The 19,951-nt window shown below is 40.8% G+C and overlaps 3 protein-coding genes across 4 annotated transcripts in view; 1 reads left to right on the top strand and 2 right to left on the bottom strand.

The window, feature by feature from the left end:
* The window catches only part of LOC125302166 (inositol 1,4,5-trisphosphate receptor type 1-like), a 55,304-nt gene extending 53,229 nt beyond the window's left edge, over window positions 1-2,075 (bottom strand). Inside the window, 1 exon segment of the mRNA XM_048255212.1 lies at window positions 1,723-2,075. The gene's annotated coding sequence lies outside the window, so the exon portion shown is untranslated.
* A 1,928-nt stretch (window positions 2,076-4,003) lies between these two features.
* On the top strand, window positions 4,004-9,560 carry sumf1 (sulfatase modifying factor 1). Of its 2 annotated transcripts, none has more exons than XM_048254842.1 (9): window positions 4,004-4,363; window positions 4,789-4,962; window positions 5,137-5,211; window positions 5,859-5,941; window positions 6,549-6,671; window positions 6,886-7,000; window positions 7,282-7,395; window positions 8,557-8,616; window positions 9,138-9,560. In XM_048254842.1, the coding sequence occupies exons 1-9, from the start codon at window positions 4,082-4,084 to the stop codon at window positions 9,234-9,236; spliced, it is 1,125 nt and encodes a 374-aa protein (XP_048110799.1). In that variant the 5' UTR covers window positions 4,004-4,081; the 3' UTR covers window positions 9,237-9,560. The 2 variants fall into 2 exon arrangements, with proteins under 2 accessions (XP_048110799.1, XP_048110798.1); XM_048254841.1 differs by having other exon boundaries at window positions 6,549-6,668; window positions 6,883-7,000.
* A 2,390-nt stretch (window positions 9,561-11,950) lies between these two features.
* Window positions 11,951-19,443, bottom strand: si:dkey-28n18.9 (sorting nexin-5). The gene is made up of 14 exons (XM_048255124.1): window positions 19,281-19,443; window positions 18,564-18,659; window positions 18,329-18,436; window positions 16,747-16,819; window positions 16,236-16,363; window positions 15,988-16,071; window positions 15,624-15,698; window positions 15,265-15,295; window positions 15,071-15,155; window positions 14,940-14,979; window positions 14,752-14,838; window positions 13,185-13,274; window positions 12,519-12,584; window positions 11,951-12,411 (listed from the first exon to the last, which is right to left on the bottom strand). The coding sequence occupies exons 1-14, from the start codon at window positions 19,281-19,283 to the stop codon at window positions 12,268-12,270; spliced, it is 1,110 nt and encodes a 369-aa protein (XP_048111081.1). The 5' UTR covers window positions 19,284-19,443; the 3' UTR covers window positions 11,951-12,267.
* Window positions 19,444-19,951: the final 508 nt, after the last annotated feature.

Below are 19,951 nucleotides of genomic sequence, written 5' to 3' on the forward strand. Positions count from 1 at the left end.
AACACTGCTGAATGAACACGCTCTGAACTGTAAACACCAAAATGAGAACAAAAACAAAGGCACAGCCGAGACCGGCCGATCTTTCAACACAGACCCATTCTCTACTTTTACTGGGCCCCTGATGTTCTTTTCCTGGGCTCTGCCACACTAGGCCACGTGACCTCTGACCACACCACACACAGGCCAGTCACGTGATAAAGCTGGTAGCAGTGCTGGTTGCCGTGGTAATAATAACATGTTGGCTATTATACATATGAAATTGTGTTTTGTCCAATGATTTGGAAAGATTTGCTCCTCTTAACGGTTGTTTTATTAGAAAAATATCTGCTTTCATGAATGGGAGAGAATGTGAAATTGGGACCTAGAGCACCTGCTATGGCATGCCTATATGAGAGTGTAATAACACTGTTTTCACAGTTATGTGGCCCTGTGTATGAGACCGGCACCAGATACAACTTTGCATAACAAATGAGGTGCCACACTGGTTGAACATAGTTTTTACACACAAATATACAGTACACACTGTTGAACCCACAAGGGAACCCACTGTGCCTCTGTGATGTGTGTTTGTGTGTGTATGTGTGTGTGTGTGTGGTGTGTGTGTGTGTGTGTGTGTGTGTGTGTGTGTGTGGTGTGTGTGTGTTTGTGTGTGTGTGTGTGTGTGTTTGTGTGTGTGTGTGTGTGTGTGTGTGTGTGTGTGTGTGTGGGTGAGGGGGGTCCTCATCAGTCTTATACTGATATAATATAGAATGTAATTGCCTGGATAAGCATGTGCGGGGACACAAACAAGGAGCCATTATTAGCCAACTTATTCATACTTTAACAGGCTGACTGGGAAGACCTACTTATTTCAATAGTCTTTTAATTCATGGTAATTCAGTAGGCCAATTGCAAATACATCGAGCTCTCAGATTCATTCAGTTGTGACGTTTTCATTTGACAAAAAATAATACAAACAGCTGTGCATCTGAAAAGGAGAATCATTTGTCTGTATCGACCTAGATTGTTTAGACAAATGTGCAATAGATATGAGTAGGGGGGCTTTGTTTTTACACTCAAAGGTTCGCATGCAGGATAGCTGATCAACATAGGCCTACCTCAGATGCAATAACGTTTTAACTTCAATCACTACACAAGAAGAACTATATGACTATACGTATTGGTCAGTTAATTGGGTTATATAGGCTACAACTCAATGAGTTATCTTAACTTGTAGTAGGCTATTGTATCCGAAATATCCAAGCAATAGGTTACGGTCAATTCAAAATCATACTGGCAGCAATGGGATCTTTAACAATTCAAAGTCGAACAAACACAACACAATGCTATTAAATGTTATTGAACAGCCCAGACAACTGGAATAGCCAACATAGTTGATGGACGTAGCAAATAGAAACAACATCAGTGCATGAGTGTTGGACCAGACAACATTACCTATGAAATGTACATTCATACTAATTCAAATAGATGGCCCGTGATAAGTTATCCGGTGGTTACTAAACAGCCTATAGTTTCGTTTAGGCTGTAGCCTTAGAGAGACCATCATCAGTTGGGCGCTCTGACTTTTGCGCCTCAAATCGAGTTTACGGAGCGCGAACAACTTCATGATTATCATATTAAATTAGCAAAGAAAAGTGGGTCTATGAACTTAAAATAATTGCGCAGGAAATACATAAGCAGCCTACTCTCAAAAAAATAACAAGTCCTTCTTTTCAAACTTACCGAACTTTCTTTCGTTTCAGTGGGAGGGTTCATGCACGGGCGGATGCTCCAGAGCTCGAGAGATGATTTAACATCGGAGAGACAATATCCAACATTTCAATTATTCTTTGACTTCACTCTTGATAACTTAGTAGAAAAATCCGAATACAACCATTTTATGAGTTTGCCTTAAGTTAGACGGATAACTTTGCTGTAAGACCACTTGCTTGGAGTTTAGTTCGGGAGCGATGACCCCGTACTTTTGTGTGCTACTCTCAACTCCATGGTCCAGCAGCAAGCTGGGAATCGAGGGGCTGGCGGACGACGTCTAAATAAATCATTTAACTCTGCTCCCTTCGCCACTGCTCTGCTGCTCCGAGATACGCGGCGTCTCTTTGAGAGCTATTTATAAATCTGCGCCGTATGCTACTCTGGGAAGTGGTGTTTACTCGCAGATGCTGCTATTTCAAACATGGTAGGCTATCGGACTACAAGTCCCATGAAGCTATTGTTTCTTCTGGTGGTCGGGGAAGTATTCCAATTTCCCCAAGTTCATTAATGTGCAATAAACCTTAATTTAAAAGCCTTACTTTAAGAATCACGCCGAAATGGGATGATCGGATTTGTGTTAGACTGAAGGCTCTCCTCCAATTAAGTTGTATAGGCTTGTTTAATGAATTTGTGTCATTAGGGGGGAAAAAACAATCAAAGAAACAGGCCTATACTCTCTTGACAGCCAAACTAACACGCATTCCAGTCATGTCTAAGTGACTGGACACGACAAGATTATTCTTCCTGTATTCAGTATTTTGGTACAATCTCCCAATTCGGATAGGTCATGATAAATACACAAATGTGTTATTGAACTGCAGTCCACAGGTACAATACAAGTACCATGTAGCTGCTGTTACAAATAAACAAAATTGAGACATGGAGCAGAAGGCGGCTAGGCTAAAACAATAATGATGAAAAACTTACCCTAAATATAACTTGATAGGACAAAAAAGGCAAACAATGCAATTTTTTTTGTTTTTCTCATGTCCCTAAGCAAGCTCAGGTAAGATGTTCCCTTATTTGTAAACCTGAAGAAAATACTGAAAATGAATGAATGAATGAAAATAATGAATATGTTGGCCTGGGTTACATAGCCTATATTCAACCAGTTTATAATACCCAAAGGCATTAACATCCACAACATGCATCTAAGGACATCTGATTGCTGCAGTCTGACTTTTTGTGACCATTGTGTGTCTTGGAATGTGTCATTCATCTGCAGTTTGAACACCACACGAGTTACTGCTGTAAGGTGAGATATTGGATGCGTATCTTCCCAGATCGCAACTGCTTTGAGATGGACCAGTGGAAGGTGCCAAGTTGCTATGCAAGTTGTATTCCCCGAGCCTAGGCTATAAAATAACTATATGAGTCTACATGAGTCTACTACTACTATTTAATAGAAGTATTAGTCTATTGGAACATATAGAAGTAGTTTTAATACGCTACAGGGCTTAAAGTGTGCAGGCACTGTGCCTGAATTCAGGCATGGGCTGTTTTAGAATTGAAAATGGGCAATATGACATTTTGATAATTTCAATTTCAATGTCATATATGCCCAATTGAAAATGGGCATATATGACATTTTGATAATTTCAGGCACAGCCATTTTCTTTGCTGCCCTAGGAACAATATGAGGGTAAGTATAGGCCTATTACAGAGGTATTATACCAAAAAAGTAGTTATTATGCACTACCATAAAACTACTATAGGAATCATGTAGTAGCCTAGCCTATTACAGTTCTTTTATCCCTAAGGGCAGCAGTTGTAGGCTAAATGTTGATTTGGAGTGGGTAGAACATATACAGTATAAAGTTAACCAACATCAATTCAATTCCATCAATAGTTCAAATAGGAAGTGAATAGGAACATAGCAGCACAATGTGACCCAGTAGTGCATGATAATGGTGAATCCCCACTCAAACAAATTAAAGCAACGATTTAAACGAAGTTTATAGACTAGGCCTACTATCTTCATCAACAGGCCGGCCTGTGGAAGATTTTTCCACTGGTCCTCTGTCCTAGTTCAGTTTGCAGCCTAACTTTGACCATTAGGGTCACTGACCTCATACAAGAAGAATAACATAAAACATAAATAAATACGAAGGCTACACACCACAAATGCCTATTCAGGTGGGTTAACATGAGTTGTGCCATAGGCTGTGCCCTAGGCTGAAGCAAATAATTGAACTTCAGGCTAGGCTACCAAGCTTTATTTGACAAGGATCAGCTGAGTGATCACGTGACTCAAACATCCGCAATCATGGCCGCGTGTTTAGAATCTATGTTAAGAAGTTGTAATGGTTTGTGAAGTTTAAACGATACAATGTTGTTTGTAAGTTGCATTTTCCTGCTATTTATGCACGTCCCGTCTGCGTATTGCAAAACCGAACAGCTCAGTTTTGCTTCGGATTCAGAATCTTCTGCCCAAATAACAACAGAAACGGGGCGTTCGAGTTGTGGTTGTGATGCATTGAAAAGGGATGTTGGAGGAGTCGATATTGGCGAGGAAGCGCCTTTCCATCTTGAAGATCCCGCAGAAAAATATTCTAAAGAGGCCAATAAAGAAAAGGATGACCATTCTAATAAGCAAGACATTCGCAGCAAGGTTGGATTTTGATATTGATCTTACAGGCTGCTCGCAGTCTCAGAGGTTGACGAAACTCAGCTTCGCGATCAAACTGAGTTACCCTTCTAAACAAAGTTAGCAGCAGTGTTATTTATGCATTAAAAACATCCCTCTAGCCTATTAAAACTGTTCAAACCAAACGCATCGAGTTCCTCGGCATTCCATGGAACACTTCGGCACATCGGATGAGGACCACTTATGTACTAGGCTACGCTAGCCTAGAATAGTCACACGCATCCTCTGCAGCACTGAAGAAATTGCAGGCTGACCTACGGATGCAAAGGAGCCCCCAATAGTGCTATGATTAGCAACTGTCACAATAATTTCAATGGTATGCTATCTTATTCATTCATACAGTCAGTCAGTCAGTCAGTCATTTATCTCCTCTCTCGATATCTCTGTAGATGGTGCCTCTTGATTCATCTTGGTTCTTCATGGGCACTGATAACCCAAGCATTCCACCTGATGGAGAAGGCCCTCAAAGACGGGTGTGGGTTGACTCTTTCCTCATGGAGGAACATGAGGTCACCAACCAACAGTTCCAACATTTCATCAACCAAACTGGCTATGTCACAGAGGTAATATAACCTATTATTTGAAATGATAAAAAGAATAGCAATAACAAACGTACATTATGGTTAAGTACTCACACTTGCATAATAGTAAAGAACAACAATTTCAGAGACTCTCTTTATCCTCTCTCGCTTTCTCTCTCTCTCTCTCTCTCACACACACACACACCCTTACTCCAGGCTGAGCGTTTTGGAGATTCCTTTGTTTTTGAAGAAATGTTGACTGAAGAGTTGAAAAGCACAATATCACAAGCGGTGAGAATCATATTTGCCACAGGTTTTGTGTACTAAACAGTCAGTAACTGTGCATGCATTAGTTTGCACGTGGAAGTTGAACAATTTGTTGTTTGTACATGTTTAGACATTTGCTTCAGGATGTAAATGGACACAAAGCAGATTACCACGTCTTAGTTTTTTTATGAGCAACTAAAATTTGTCATCTTGTTTCAAATTTATTTGGGATTGACCAAGATTGCATTTGGTCAAATGGAGGAAAGATTAAACACACCTGTGCTATTATCTAGGATGTAGGCTGCTACCCCTTGACAATGTAAGAAAAGCTGTCACAGCATGGCATCACCCACTATATTACCAGAAGATACCAGTTAACATGCTAGCATTTTTTTATATACTGTAAGTGTCCACTGTCCCCTGTGCTATTGTTGGTGTTTCTGCATGGGGTTTCTGCATGCTTGTAGGTCTTTAATTTGGAAGCCCATCTAAGGGCCAGTGTGTAATATTATGTTTTTTGGCCCTTAAAGCAGTGTGTAATGTGAGGGTTCTTGACTCTTTTCTTCCCTAATGGCCAGTGTGTAATATGATGGTTCTCCTGCCCTAATGGCCAGTGTGTAATATGATGGTTCTCGACTCCTGCCCTAATGGCCAGTGTGTAACATCTGCAGGTGGCTGCTGCCCCCTGGTGGTTGCCAGTGAAGGGTGCGAGCTGGAGACACCCTGAGGGTCCAGGTTCCTCCATTTCAGACAGGTAGCCACTTGAGTTGAATATAAATCCCTAACACTTACAGCTTCTTTCACAAATGACAATCTGATGTGTCCTGTAACTTGTGCCAAAGATGCATCCTGTATCTAGTACCAAGATATGTTACTGATGCGTCCTATATCTAGTGCCAAAGATACTTTAGCTTTATCAACCGTCTCTGCTAGTACCATGTCACTGAACATGGGCATGAACTCTGGGTACATGTCACTGCATGTTGTATAAATAAGCATATAACATAAATATACAGAAATGTATATGTGAAACTATTGATTGTAGTAGTATTCCTGATTACTTTTCTGGGTTGGTGTGCTCGTAACAGTTGTAAATGAGCACCACTAGGTGTCATACCTTCACTTTGTAGTAATAAGGGTGTGAAGTGATGTTTACCTGTTCCACCCTCTGGAAGAACTATCTGTAAATACATGAAAACGGCTTTTGACTACATTTTCAACCAATAGCATCAGTGTACTGTAGTCAATATATATCTTTTTTGACAGACATTTTCCATAATTATCAGAACTCCATTTCTGTCATGGTCTCTCTCTCTCTCTCTCTCTCTCTCTCTCTCTCTCTCTCCTGTCTATGTGTGCAGGCTGGATCACCCTGTTTTGCATGTGTCATGGAATGACGCCCAGTCCTACTGTAAGTGGGCCAAGCGCAGGTTGCCCACAGAAGCTGAATGGGAATACGCCTGCAGGGGAGGATTACAGGACAGTGTGTGTGTGTGTGTGTGTTGTTTGTTTTTTTTATTCTGGACTAGTTTGGTTTACTGTGTCTTTGCACCTGTATGTGTCGATTGGTGCTGGTTAGTCAGGTTCTCCTTTCACTGCAAAGCATTTTTGGTGCCATGATAAAGCTCTATATAAATGCAAGTTGTTGTTGTTGTTGATTTATTTGAATGTGAATGTATAACTCCTGTTGTGTTTCAGACTGTACCCTTGGGGAAATAAACTGCTGCCAAAAGGAAAACACTTTGCTAATCTGTGGCAAGGTGACTTCCCTGTTAAAAACACCGGAGAAGATGGCTATGTTGGCACCTCACCGGTGAGAATAAGCACCGCTGCACCAACATGGCAGTGCTGATACATGTGTAAATATTGTTTGCCCTCACACATCGGCGCCACAGGCCCGCAGCTATTTGAAATATCAAACTGAACTATATAAACTATGCAATTCAACTGGAAAAAAACCCCAACAAAAATAGAAATCAGTTGTAATCGACATGGCGGTGGCAAAAGAGTTTGAGGCTGGTTTGTGGGAGGCTTTAGATTTCTTTGATTACTGTGTATCCACCTTGTAATATTAGCATTTGTTTTCTTTTGCAGGTGATGTCATTTCCTGCTAATGGTTATGGTCTGTATGAAATGGTAGGAAATGCGTGGGAGTGGACTGCTGACTGGTGGACTGTACATCACACACCAGAGGAGAAACGCAATCCGGTGAGACACACACACACACACACACACACACACACACACACACACATAAGCTGTAGTCATGGCGGGGGCGTTGACCAAATGTGCATGGTGGGTGAAATCAGTTCCTGCCATTTTATTATACGTACAAATTCGAGAACACATGGGGTGATATGTGTACCGGTATATGTTTTCTATACTGAATACTGTTTTTCTCATTTTTGTGTGCCATTCTATCTTATGTCATTAAGAGTTGAACAAATTACAACCATAACTGGAATAAAAGGGATAAAAGGTGGCATGGGGGTAAATAAAGGAGCAAATTCTGAGTTATCTAGTTAAAAGTATTACAGCCTAGTCTAGGGTGCAGTAGTTTTCGTTTGAATATTGTTTACAAGATCACATAAGATCATATATGACCCCCCAACCCCCCCATGACGTGATTTTGACCTAAAGTGTGTTGAAACATGATACCGAGTGTGAACGTATGTCTCATAGCTCATTGCAGCTTGTCCCCTGCACTGCACTACGAAATCTGGCGCTAGTTAGCTGATGCTACCAACAGGTTTTCAAAGGGGGGGCCTTGGGCATCGGCCTAGCCATGCAAATAAATCACTGTTTTGCACCATTTACGAGCTCAAAGTAGCTCCACTCTTCATTGGTAGACTTCTGAGGGCCCTGACATTTAAAACGAGACATTGAGAACTTTGAAAAAGCACTGGTAGTTTATTTACAAGACAATTTATACAGACAGTACCTTCAGGAAGTTTACCGTTCACCGCCATCTTGGATTTAGTCACGATAAGTGAGCGACGAGTACGAATGAACATGTATGATAAGGGATCAGATTCCAAAAATAATTCTGTGGAAATTCCAGATTCCAGTTGCTGCTACTTATCTACTTCATAGTTATTTTACCATTTAATACACACACACACAATTTAACATGCCATTTTCCAGTTTGTAACAAGTGATTATTTTGGACAACAGTGAGTAATACTACTGTAGCATAACAATATAAACCTAAAAGTATATCATGATTACAGCCTTGCACACACAGATACTACACACGAACACACACACACATGCACACACGCACATGCACATACACGCACACACACACACACGCACACACACTTGCTTGGTGTTTTGTATGGTGACTTATTAATGCCAATCAATCAACAGACAGGACCAGGCTCTGGTACAGACCGAGTGAAGAAAGGAGGCTCATACATGTGTCACAAGGTATACTATTTCTGTCTGCTGACTTGTCTCATAACGCCTTTCAAAGTCCACCTCCTCGTAGACGTTGACTCATGGCAAATGATTGGTCACCTAAAAATTAAATCTGACAATGTGTAACAATTTCTCCTCGCTCTCTCCATCTTACTCACCCTCTCTCTCTCTCTCTCTCACCCTCTCTCCATCTTACTCACCCTCTCCCTCTCTCTCTCTCTGTCACCTTCCTGTTTTTTTCTCTTCTATCCTGCCTTCTCCACCACTTCTCCATTATCTCCTCTTGCTTTCTTTCTTTCTATTCAAGTGAGCCTTATTGGCATGACAAATATAGTTTGCTTTGCCAAAGCAGTGCATTAAAAACACAAAGGTTACAAACAAAATGAATGACAAACAAATTATGGCAAACATGGATACATTATATATGCATTCTTGAATCTCTGTCTCTCTCTCTCTCTCTCTCTCTCTCTCTCTCTCTCTCTCTCTCTCTCTCTCTCTCTCTCTCTCTCTCTCTCTCTCTCTCTGTCTAGTCTTACTGTTACAGATACAGATGTGCTGCCCGCAGTCAGAACACCCCTGACAGCTCGGCCTCCAACCTGGGCTTCCGATGTGTAGCGAGCCCTGCCTGAACTCAGCTTCCCGCTCAGAACGAGCCCAGGACTGTGCAGAGGTCTCTTTCTGTTGGAAAGACAGAAGTCATGCTGCCTCAAAGATTGGTGTGAAGTACAGAGCAGGGAGGGTGTTGCGTGTCTAAAAACCTCAGAAAAACATCCTGTAAGCACCTTGGATGGGAAAATACTTTTCTTTTTAAGGGACACAGGATAATAACGAAGATGTTTTCATCTTTTGTCTTGAGTTTATGAGTAGGAGTGCCATAACCCCAAATTGAGGTCTAGTGAAAGTAAACAGATTTATTTTGATATGTGTTGAATAAATACAAATTATTAATTAGCCCTCTGTCCTGTTGTGATCTTCAATAAGCATGTGTTTCCTTATATGGCTGTACATGTTGAAAGACATGGTGATGGCCCAAAAAGGGAAGACGTATAGGAAACGAAAAGGAGGAAGTGAGGCTGAAGTTGTCAATATATAGTTACAAAGGCGTTGCAATATGATTGCATGTGGCATTGCGTTATTAGCCAAAAGAGGATGCTGAATTCTTAAACCCACAGGCAGTCCTCAGAATGTCACACTGGGCTGAATTCACGTGAGACCATGTGTGACCATGACACCATGTGTGAAGTTTGTATTCTAGTGAAATGTTTGCACGACAAGGCAAAATGTTGACCGCCTCTGTACTGGTGGATGATGGTTTTCCTGTTATTCTGCCCTGGCTGCAACTGAAAATGGTGACGTTACACTGGAATTGTTTTATGTCCAGACTAACAACTGTATTGTCCCCTTGGAATTATATGGTTCTATCTGCATTCTGATATAATTATATGGAATCCACTATCTTGAAATCTCCTGGCTGCTTCTTATTATTATAGTGTGGCAGTTTAAGTCAATATTCCAGGACAGTCGTTCATTTAGCGATACAAGCACCAAAATTGGCATGAATAATCACTAGAACCTACTTTTTGAGGAAAGCACATTAGCCACCTGAAAATCCAACATGGCGGCCATTTTTCAAGAACGTTTTTTGCTGTAGAACTTTAATGGCTGGGCATATTTATATGATCTAGGCATCAATTTGAATGTATTTTAACATGGCAAAATAAATGGTGCAAAGAAAGAAATCTAGAAAGGGGGCAGCCGTGGCCTACTGGTTAGCGTTTCGGACTTGTAACCGGAGGGTTGCCGGTTCGAACTCCGACCAGTAGGCACGTCTGAAGTGCCCTTGAGCAAGGCACCTAACCTCACTGCTCCCCGAGCGCTGCTGTTGTTGCAGGCAGCTTACTGCGCCGGGATTAGTGTGTGCTTCACCTCACTGTGTTCATTGTGTGCTGAGTGTGCTTCACTAATTCACAGATTGGGATAAATGCAGAGACCAAATTTCCCTCACGGGATCAAAAGAGTATATATACTTATACCTATACTTATTTCAAGGCTAGTTTCCAACATGGCGGCAAGAAATAGTTGGACTGCACTCGAAAATCGTTTATCGAAGCTCACTCTCGAATATCGTTGACCTCCTTTCTCACTCGAATATAATTTATTCTCTCTCTCGAATATCGATCAAGGCCATACTTCTTTAAGTTGGGAAGACTGGTGTGAGAAGAGTCCACAGTTTCAATTCTGGGAGCTTGTGATTCAATTCAATTGGTGATGTTCTCTTTGATCAGGTCTTTCAGAGAAGCAAACTTCACTTTGTCAATCATTGTCTGCACTCATCCCCTTCTTCTTTGCAAACAATAATGTAAACTATGCTAGATGGCTTTCCATACACCTTAAAGGGGTGGTTCAGGATGTTGGACATAGGACCTCATTTCCAAGTAAGCAAGTGTGATATTTATCAGTGGAGACCTTTTTCAACACGTTTCATCCAGTCCTTCTAATTGCAGAGTTCGCAGGTGCTAGGCTAGCGCAAGTCAACGGTATGTGCTAGCCTGCCACTAAAGACAGTCTTACCCACTCCAAAGTACACCCGAGGCAAATAAATTATAACGCCAGACTATCGATGTAAATGTCTGTATTGACAGTGTTATTTCTAATGTTATTCTATCCTTGCATTTCAACGATCGCATTACATTTTGAGGGACTAGTTTCTTAGCAGTGGCGAAATTATACTTGCTCCGGTTAGTAGTACTGCGCCGAAAAGTAAACAGTAAAGCGCACTCCAATGGGGATACCTAGTAGTAGCCTTGGTAATATCAGTCCGCCGCTGAGTTGCAAAATGACTACTAACAACTTTAGGGACCAAAGTATAACTATTGCAACGCGATGCAAGGGTAGTTGTATTTCTTACACTATTCTATCAACACAGACATTTACATCGATTGTCTGGAATTTGCCTCAGGTGTACTTTGGAGTGGGTAAGACTGACTTTAGTGGCAGGCTAGCACATACCGTTGACTTACGCTAGCCTAGCACCTGCGAACTCTGCAATTAGAAGGACTGGATGAAACGTGCTGAAAACGGTCTCCACTGATAAATATCACACTTGCTTACTTGGAAATATCATCCTGAACCACCCCTTTAAAGTGTAAGTTCCGTGTAAATTGATCCATAGCCCTGTTGTATAAACTCACCACTTGCAGCCCATCAGAAAAATAATGAGACAATTTGAGACAACGTAGGCCAAGTTATGGACTGGCAGCTTAAAGCAGATACATGCATTTCATTTTCATTTAATTTTGACAGGATAAAGATAATTAACATGCAGAAAAAAGACTAAACAAAATCCATTTTCTCATTTGCATTTATTCTGTTCATTTCTGTGCAATGTCATCCCAGCAGTTCATCTGACATCAAACTATTTAGTGTGAAAAGGCAGTGTAAACAGCAACAACAAGATTCCTTGTGGAAATAATATTTGTTAATATAAGTGAAAACCACTGACATGTAATAGCCTTGGTAAGTACATAATTACAAGAAAATGTGCAAGGGCTTGCAATTGTGTATAAAGTGGTCACCAAAAATACACTGACTGACACTTCCCTTACATCTGTTTGAGTGTTTTAATTGTTTCCCCTTCACCCATTTCCGTTTTGTGTTGCGTCAGTCACACTGCAGTGTTTTGCAGGCCTCCAGCTGTCTTGAGAGGAGCTCCTGGTTTTCACGCGCCGTGTGGAGCTGCTTCTCACACCAGTCAACCAGAGAGCTCCTCAGCAGAGTCACCCGGGACTTGTTGAAGCGCCCAATCTAAGGTAGCACAACAGTGAAAGTGGCACAGTGATGAGGCACAGTGGTGCAATGCGGCCGTGGAAACTGACATGTGGAGATAAAGTGTGGTGACAGTTGAGTCTCACCTCCTCTTTGGCAATAGAGGAGAGGTTTTCAAAATCTTTCTGAATCACTTTTTTCACTTCTTCCATCTTCAGTGAGAGAGGGAGAGAAAGAGAGCAAATGGAAAAAAAATAAGGAACTGAGAGCTTTGGATTCTTCCATGCCTGGTCATTGGTGTGAGCTAGAAAGGAATTGTCAAATCTTCAAAATCATCAAAATGGAAAAAAAACACCATTAGAACTGAGAGTCTTTGGATGTTCCTATTTAATCAAATTATACATTTCTATTTAAAGCAACACAAGATGCCCCGATGCCTGATGGATTGGTGTGTCATTGTACACCAAATAACCTTTTAACACAAACTGGAAATGACCAAGACAACTTCTGGTAATGTCACTTTGATTAATGTCAAGTTGTCATAATCAAGACAACCCAAACAATGTCAACTTGTCATGACAAAAGCTGGATGACACTTAATGACAGAAGTCATGAAAGTTTGACATGACTAAACATGACATGTTTATAACATTTATGACACGTTTATGACAGTGTCATGTCACTCTTATGTCGACACTGTCAAGTAAAGTGTTACCGAAAAGGGCTACATGAATGCAGGCCATTTACCATTAATATATAACTGTCAAAATGAGCACAAAACTACCAGTGTATCCGTGCAATAACATGCTTACAACTGCCTTCTTGTTGGGTTTGGCCTTTTCTGCACTCTTGGTGGCTGTCTCCAACTCTACCAATTTGCAAGTTCTTCTGAAAAGCATATCCTACAGCACAAAAATACCATTAGCTAATTCATCATTGACATTGCTTAATCAAAAAGATGAGAAATACAGAATAATATGGCACAATTATATGATGTAGGCCTATACTACATAACCTTAATTTCCTAACACCCCAAAACTAATATTTTCCAGGAAAACTTGTGGTTTTATCTGTCAAATAAGATGGAGATGTCTTTTTCTTTTAAAGGAACACCCCAACATTTTGGGAATTAGCTTATTCACTGTCTCCTCCAGAGTCAGATACAATGACACACACCCTTCTCGTCTCTGTGCTGTGCATGCAGTAACTCTGTCTGAAGCACCCACTGTTAGCATAGCTTAGCATGGTTCATAGAGGTAGGCAGTTCCAGTTCCAGCTAACCTATAGCACCCAATCTGACAAAGTAACTCAATTTTCACATTAACATGTTTTGACTTGTATAATCACAACATAGGCTACAATTTTCTAAGCTTATACAAACTTGGAACTTTGTTCTCAGGACAAGCACTGCTACGGAGTGATTTGCACACAGCAACTGAAAAGCTGCACTATAGTGCTTTGCCTGAATGAGAATGTAGTTCCAAGCAAGATTAGAAAATGGCTGTGTTGCATTTTACATTGAATGTGTACACATTGTAATTTTACTAGTCACAACATGTAAATAGAAGAATGTTTGAGTTATTTTGAAACTTTTTGGAGAACTGCCCACCTCAATGAGCTATGCTAAGCTATGCTAAGCTATTCTTACGGTGGGTGCTTCGCACTGAGTTACTGCATGCACAGAGATGGGAGGGGTGTGTATCATCTTATCTAACTGTTGGGGAGACAGTGAATAAGCTAATTTCTCAAAAATGTTGGCGTGTTCCTTAAAACTTTACCTGGAAGGCCAGTATTACAGAGTCCTTTAACTGGTGTTTTGTAAATTTGTGTGGGATTTGTTTGTCATGCTACAAGGATACAAGGACGTTTATTGTCACATGCATATAGTTACTGGAAGTAAGAAATGCAGTGAAATTATGTCTGGTGTCAGCCTATTTGTGCATTAATGGGGTTGCTGAAAACTGCCTTTATCTTCTGTAAGTCATCTATGTTAGTAATATCCAATATCAACTTTGTGAAATATTTTACTTGAGAAACGTTAAAACGTTAAAAACGTTAAAAAGAAAAGAGATTTCTCAGTCAAAGGGCAGCCATGGCTTACAAGGTTAGGGCTTTGGACTTGTAACCGGAGGTTTGCTGGTTCGAACCCCAAGCAGTAGGAATGGCTGAAGTGCCCTTGAGCAAGGCACCTAACCCCTCACTGCTCCCCGAGCGCCGCTGTAGCAGGTAGCTTAATGCCGGGATGTGTGTTCACTGTGTGCTAAGTGTGTTTCACTAATTCATGAATTGGAATAAATGCAGAGACCAAATTTCCCTCACAGGATCAAAAGAGTATACTATACTATACTTAAAGCTTTTGAAGAGTAGAGACTTTCAAACCTTCTTAGCCTCTTGGCCACGGTATTCCATGTCTAGGCCCAGCCCCAGGGTGGACACATTATTGTCAGCCACTTTCTCAAAATTCCTCTATGAACAAAAGCATACAAGGAAACTAGCACACGCTTCTCAAATCACAGAATATTGGTATAAGCACACAAACAATATATTGGACAAAACACAAATCATACCTTAACTGTATCAATTATTTCTGAGAGCTTCATGCATATCCTGTCAACAACCATATGAATGTGTTGGTTAGGGTGATTTGACATTGATTGTTTTAGTAGGTAGTTGCTTTCTGTCTTACTGTTAAACTTACTTGGAGAAGTTTGCAGCGTCAGGGTCATCCTGGTGCACACACAAATGGAGAGAGGTGGAAAGATGCCCACAGGCCACTGCTAACCCTGGAACATGAATAAGATACTCACACAGGGAAAAAAATGTATGTGCCGGATCAGAAATACTCAATTGCCATTTGTCTACTGTGAATACTTGTGTGATCTTCTTTCTTACTTTGCTCTGTCAGTACAACCTCAAGGAATTTCTGGAAGAGATACACATAACACAAAACACAAAAATTAAACTTCAACACATAACAACAAATACACGTTTGTTTGCATAATGAACTAATCGCAATTATATAATACAACATATATATATATACAACATATACAACAACCCATGATATGTAAATTCATGGTATTCCTTGAATCCCCCACCATATGAATTGGTGGGAGCATGCCTATGTTCCCACAGCCCTATGTTCCCTAACCCTAACCCACCCACCCACACCTCAGGCCTAACCCTAACCTTAGAAATGTGGGAACATTGGGCTGTATTTGAGAATAGAAAGAAAACGTCTGAAGACTCACCTCAGTGGCAGCCTTACTGAAATGAGTCGTGTTCAAAATGTTATTCCTCTCATTCTGAAAGAAATCATCAAGATCCTAGAAGGTATGAAATAAATCATCATGGGGGTTATCCAGTGTATAATCACAAGGTATTTGACACTGTTTCTAGAAATGGCTTGGTTGCTGTTACAGTTTACATTTATTTTGGCATATAAATATGAACTTGGTATGCTTGGTTGGTGTGCTTTCTTGGGTCCAACTGCTTTGCTTATTACAGAAAATCTAAACACTCCTCCTGCATTGGGTTCAACAGCACAGTAAAAACATCTCTGCTATTTGTACAAACGCTGCTACATAGGCTTGTGAATCCAAATTCAAGTTGTACCTTGTGGTTCTCTTTCCTCAGCTCCACCATGGCGTGGCTGAGTCGGCTGAAAATGCCCTTATGCACACGCTGTTTCCCTGGAGGCTGAAGAGCACATATCTCATTCAGGACAGGAAGCAGGTATATGTAGTTAAATGATGACACATCAGAGCAGTTTGATCATTACAATGTTAATTAAGGTCTTTTGTGACATCCACACTATGTGGATACAGGCTAAGAACAGTAAGAGGGCCTTACAGTATATTCACCTCTGAATTTGTCAGGAGATTGTCCAGGGCCTTGTTCTTGCTGAGAGTGCTGTGACTGGCCACTTGCTGCAGATAAATCTCCAGGGCTTTGCAATAGGACTTCCAGTCCTCTCCCATGGCCAGGAAACCTGGTGGATGCACAAACAGGGCCCACGAGCTTGGGTTCAGACAGGCTAGTGGAAGAGCCTGTTCTTCTGCTTCCCAACCTACTTGGAAGACAGCTCAGGAAGACCCATTTGATCCGCTCATCCAAATCCATCCTACCCAGACCCAGTTCCTCTGTGTTTGGTATGTTTTAGGAGGCCAGGTGCAAGTATCAGTAGACCCACAACCTCCTTGGTCCACTTGTGTCTGATACCCCATTTACCACATCTGTTTCATGTCCAAACCATATAGTCATGTTACTGAGGTATGTAACTGCTCCAATGCCCCAAGCACTTATCTATTTGAAAAATTTGTTTTAATCAACAGGGCCTGTATAAATATGTAGGTGTACATGAGTGCTGCCTACCGAGTTGCTTCAGGGCTTTGGCTTGTGCTTGAGACTGAGAAGATGATACTGGTTTTCCTGGAAGAGGTGGGAACTATGAAATAAAGGTTTAAAAGATGGGGTTACACTTTACTTGACAGTATCAACGTAAGAGTGACATGACACTGTCATGAATGTGTCACAAACAAGTCATAAATGTTTATGACATAACGCTTCTATTATTAAATGACATTCGTTTTTTGTCATAACAAGTTAGGATTAGGATTAGGGTTAGGGTTAGAGGTTAGGGGAACATGATCTTTGGTGGAGTGGGTGACTGTGAGTGCACTGGCCGATTGGATCCAACCACACCAACAAGAAGGGGAATAAGGGTAGGAAGAAGGCAAATGTCTAGAAATATAATAATATATATATATATATAAAGAAATATTTAATTAAGAAATTATGTATATTAGAAGAGGGGGAGAAAGAAGGAAAAAGAAAATTAAATAAATAAATAATAAATAAATAAAGGGTTAAGATGAGGGGTTGGGTTTAGGCCAAGGGGCTGATTAGGATAAGGGGTGGGGGGCTGGAGTTGGCCCTTGGGGTTGAAGTTAACCTGTGGGTTGGGGGTTAGGCTAAGGGGTTGGGGTTAGGGTTAGCTGTAGGCGTTAGTGTTAGCCTTAGGGTAGGGGTTGGGGTTAGGTGTAGGGGTTGGGGTTAGGCTTAGGGGTTGGGGTTAGGTGTAGGGGTTGGGGTGGGAACTGAGATGGGGAATGGGGTTGGAATTTCTGGAGGTTAGGTTAAGGGATGGGGGTTTGGGGTTAGGCCAAGCAGCTGGGTGGGGGCAAAGCTAGGGACTGGGGCTAAAAGAAAGGGGTAAGTGCAATAATTGGGGCTAAGGGTAGGGGATAAGACTAAAACTAGGAAAAGTGCTATAAAGTGCTAAAATCAAAAGTGTAAAATTCATGAAAACATCCTTTGAAAATAGACACGACACTGCAAAAGGAAATGGTACAACACATCTAAATTATGTAAAAAAGTGAAAAAAATAAAATAAAATAAAAGGTGAAGGTCCTGGGTAGTCTAGGGGGAGTAGAAGAACTGGGGTGGGGAACTGGGGACTAAAGGGGAAAAAATAGGGGGGGGGGAGAAAGAGTAATAAAAAAGTAATAAAGGATTAATAACATAATAATAGCAATGGTTTATAAATAAGACACGACCTGGGAAAAGAAGGAGGGGAGAAAGAAAATGTAGCTTTATTGAGAAAGAGAAGAAACGGAGGAGTGGAGTGGAGTGGAGTGAACCCTAAATTAGGGTTAGGGTTCATGTGTCATGACAGTGTCATGTGTTCATGACAGTGTCATGTCACTCTTATGTCGATACTGTCAAGTAATGTGTTACCAAAGATGTAAATGCTTTAAAGTCCCATCCCATAAATGACATATAAGTAATGCCTGTTTTGGTAGAAGGTAGCTTACAAGGTAATAATTGTCTAGTTATCAAGACCCTTACAGCAGACATGACATATTCTGTGCCAGGGTTACAGTGTAAAGAATTCCCTGATCAAATATTAGGATATGAAGCTTTAGGGCAGACATGAGAGTGATAAAGCACTGACTATGATCCCCTGAAGTCCAGACACATCCTCTTGACTGAACAGACCCTGCTGCAGCCACTCAAAGTCCTCGAACGTGCGGCAAACGCAGATCCCCACGTCACTGTTCAGCTACACAGCACAGGGAAAGAGAGGAAAATGAGAGGGGGAAAGGGGTTTGATTAAAAGAGGTCTGAATGCAGGTATGAGATCATATTGGGGATTAGGGCCATGGGTTGGGATAGGAGGTTTGGCTGACCTTCTGAGAGGTGATGGTGAAGATGAGGGCATCTCCATCTGCAGTGACCTCTGTGACCCTGATGCTGTCTGCACTGACACTCAGGCCAGACTCCTCCTGAAGCCAACAGGCGTCCATACACAACAGCACAGTAAGAGTCCAGAAGGATATGTGCATATTCATAACAATGTGCATGTGTAAAATAAGAAATGGCATGTATTATCCAGGTGTCAATACAACACTTTGGCAGGCACACAGACATCACACACAACCACACACCGAGTTAAGTCCTTGAATATGAAATCAAAACTGTGATACGATCAAATCATTGGAGCCCACAATATTAAATGTCACTTAGTAAAATGCCAAAGGTTTTATTAAACCTGAAACGGTTGTTATAATCTCATTAGAACATTTCAGAAATTATAGATGACTTAAATATTGAAAAGGAGAGAAGGAACAATGAAGATATGAAGCTTAACACAGTGGCATGTTCCAACTTCTGTTTTACAGCCATGCTGGCAGAATGAATGACAAGAATCATGATACAATGGTGCAACTTCTAAATTGAGTTTTGTATCTCTTAAAAACAGACATACATTTATCATTATCGTTTAAACACTGAACATTTATGTTCACATAAAGGGATTCTACTCCGGAGTGTCATCACAGGATAACTCATGTGACCTGGTGATGACCATAGGCAGTAAAGATGAAAATAATTCTTTATACTCTTACCATTCTTTTCCTGTGTAGATATGCCTTAATGCCACCTCAAGAAATCCTTTTTATGCGATCTTTAAAAGTTCTTCACCTTCGAAAGTCCTCTGATAGAAGAGAATTCCACACAGACTGAATTCCACAGCATAAAACGCAGTCATCAAAAATGGTCTGAGCTGACAGGATTTCCTTTAGGTCGAAGGTCACCGTGGCCTCATAAATGTGTTTTCTGGAAGAGTGAAAAAGGGAGAGGCAGAGAGAGTTACTGAGTAACAGCCACTTTTCAGACACAATAAGAGCACCACTGCATGGTTTATTCTGTCATTAACAAACACTTTGGAAAATGTAGGCATTTGTTTATTTTCAGAAAAGTATTGGAATGTGTATACTGTATGTTTACAGTTTTTAAGATTGGGTCAAATCTGTATAAATAAATAAATGTGATGAATGTGGGAAATCTACTAAAATTAGTCTAATCTTGGGAGTTTTCCATGATATGTAGACAATACTCACAATTTATATCCCAGATAAGTGGGTCAGTTGTACTGGTATTAAAAGATCATAAAAGTACATCCCATTCATATCAATTAAGTGAATGTCATTTCCATTACAGGAAGCAGCAGGGCTTTGCTTTGGAGACATTACCGAAGACATATGATAACATTATTCATCATTTTATGAAACACAAC

The sequence above is a fragment of the Alosa alosa genome, chromosome 10 (assembly GCF_017589495.1).
Source record: "Alosa alosa isolate M-15738 ecotype Scorff River chromosome 10, AALO_Geno_1.1, whole genome shotgun sequence".
Classification (NCBI taxonomy): domain Eukaryota; kingdom Metazoa; phylum Chordata; class Actinopteri; order Clupeiformes; family Clupeidae; genus Alosa; species Alosa alosa.

Excerpts from the sequence above, each read along its gene's own strand:
- si:dkey-28n18.9 (XM_048255124.1), bottom strand. Across the intron at positions 16,364-16,746 it reads CAAAGCCCTGAAGCAACTCG|GTTTCCTGGCCATGGGAGAG; the intron begins GTAGGCAGCACT and ends TGCATCCACCAG. Across the intron at positions 15,156-15,264 it reads GGTTGTACTGACAGAGCAAA|GGTTAGCAGTGGCCTGTGGG; the intron begins GTAAGAAAGAAG and ends TTCATGTTCCAG.
- sumf1 (XM_048254842.1), top strand. The coding sequence starts at position 4,082 with ATGTTGTTTGTAAGTTGCATTTTCCTGCTATTTATGCACGTCCCGTCT. Across the intron at positions 4,364-4,788 it reads AGCAAGACATTCGCAGCAAG|ATGGTGCCTCTTGATTCATC; the intron begins GTTGGATTTTGA and ends ATATCTCTGTAG. Across the intron at positions 5,942-6,548 it reads GGTTCCTCCATTTCAGACAG|GCTGGATCACCCTGTTTTGC; the intron begins GTAGCCACTTGA and ends CTATGTGTGCAG.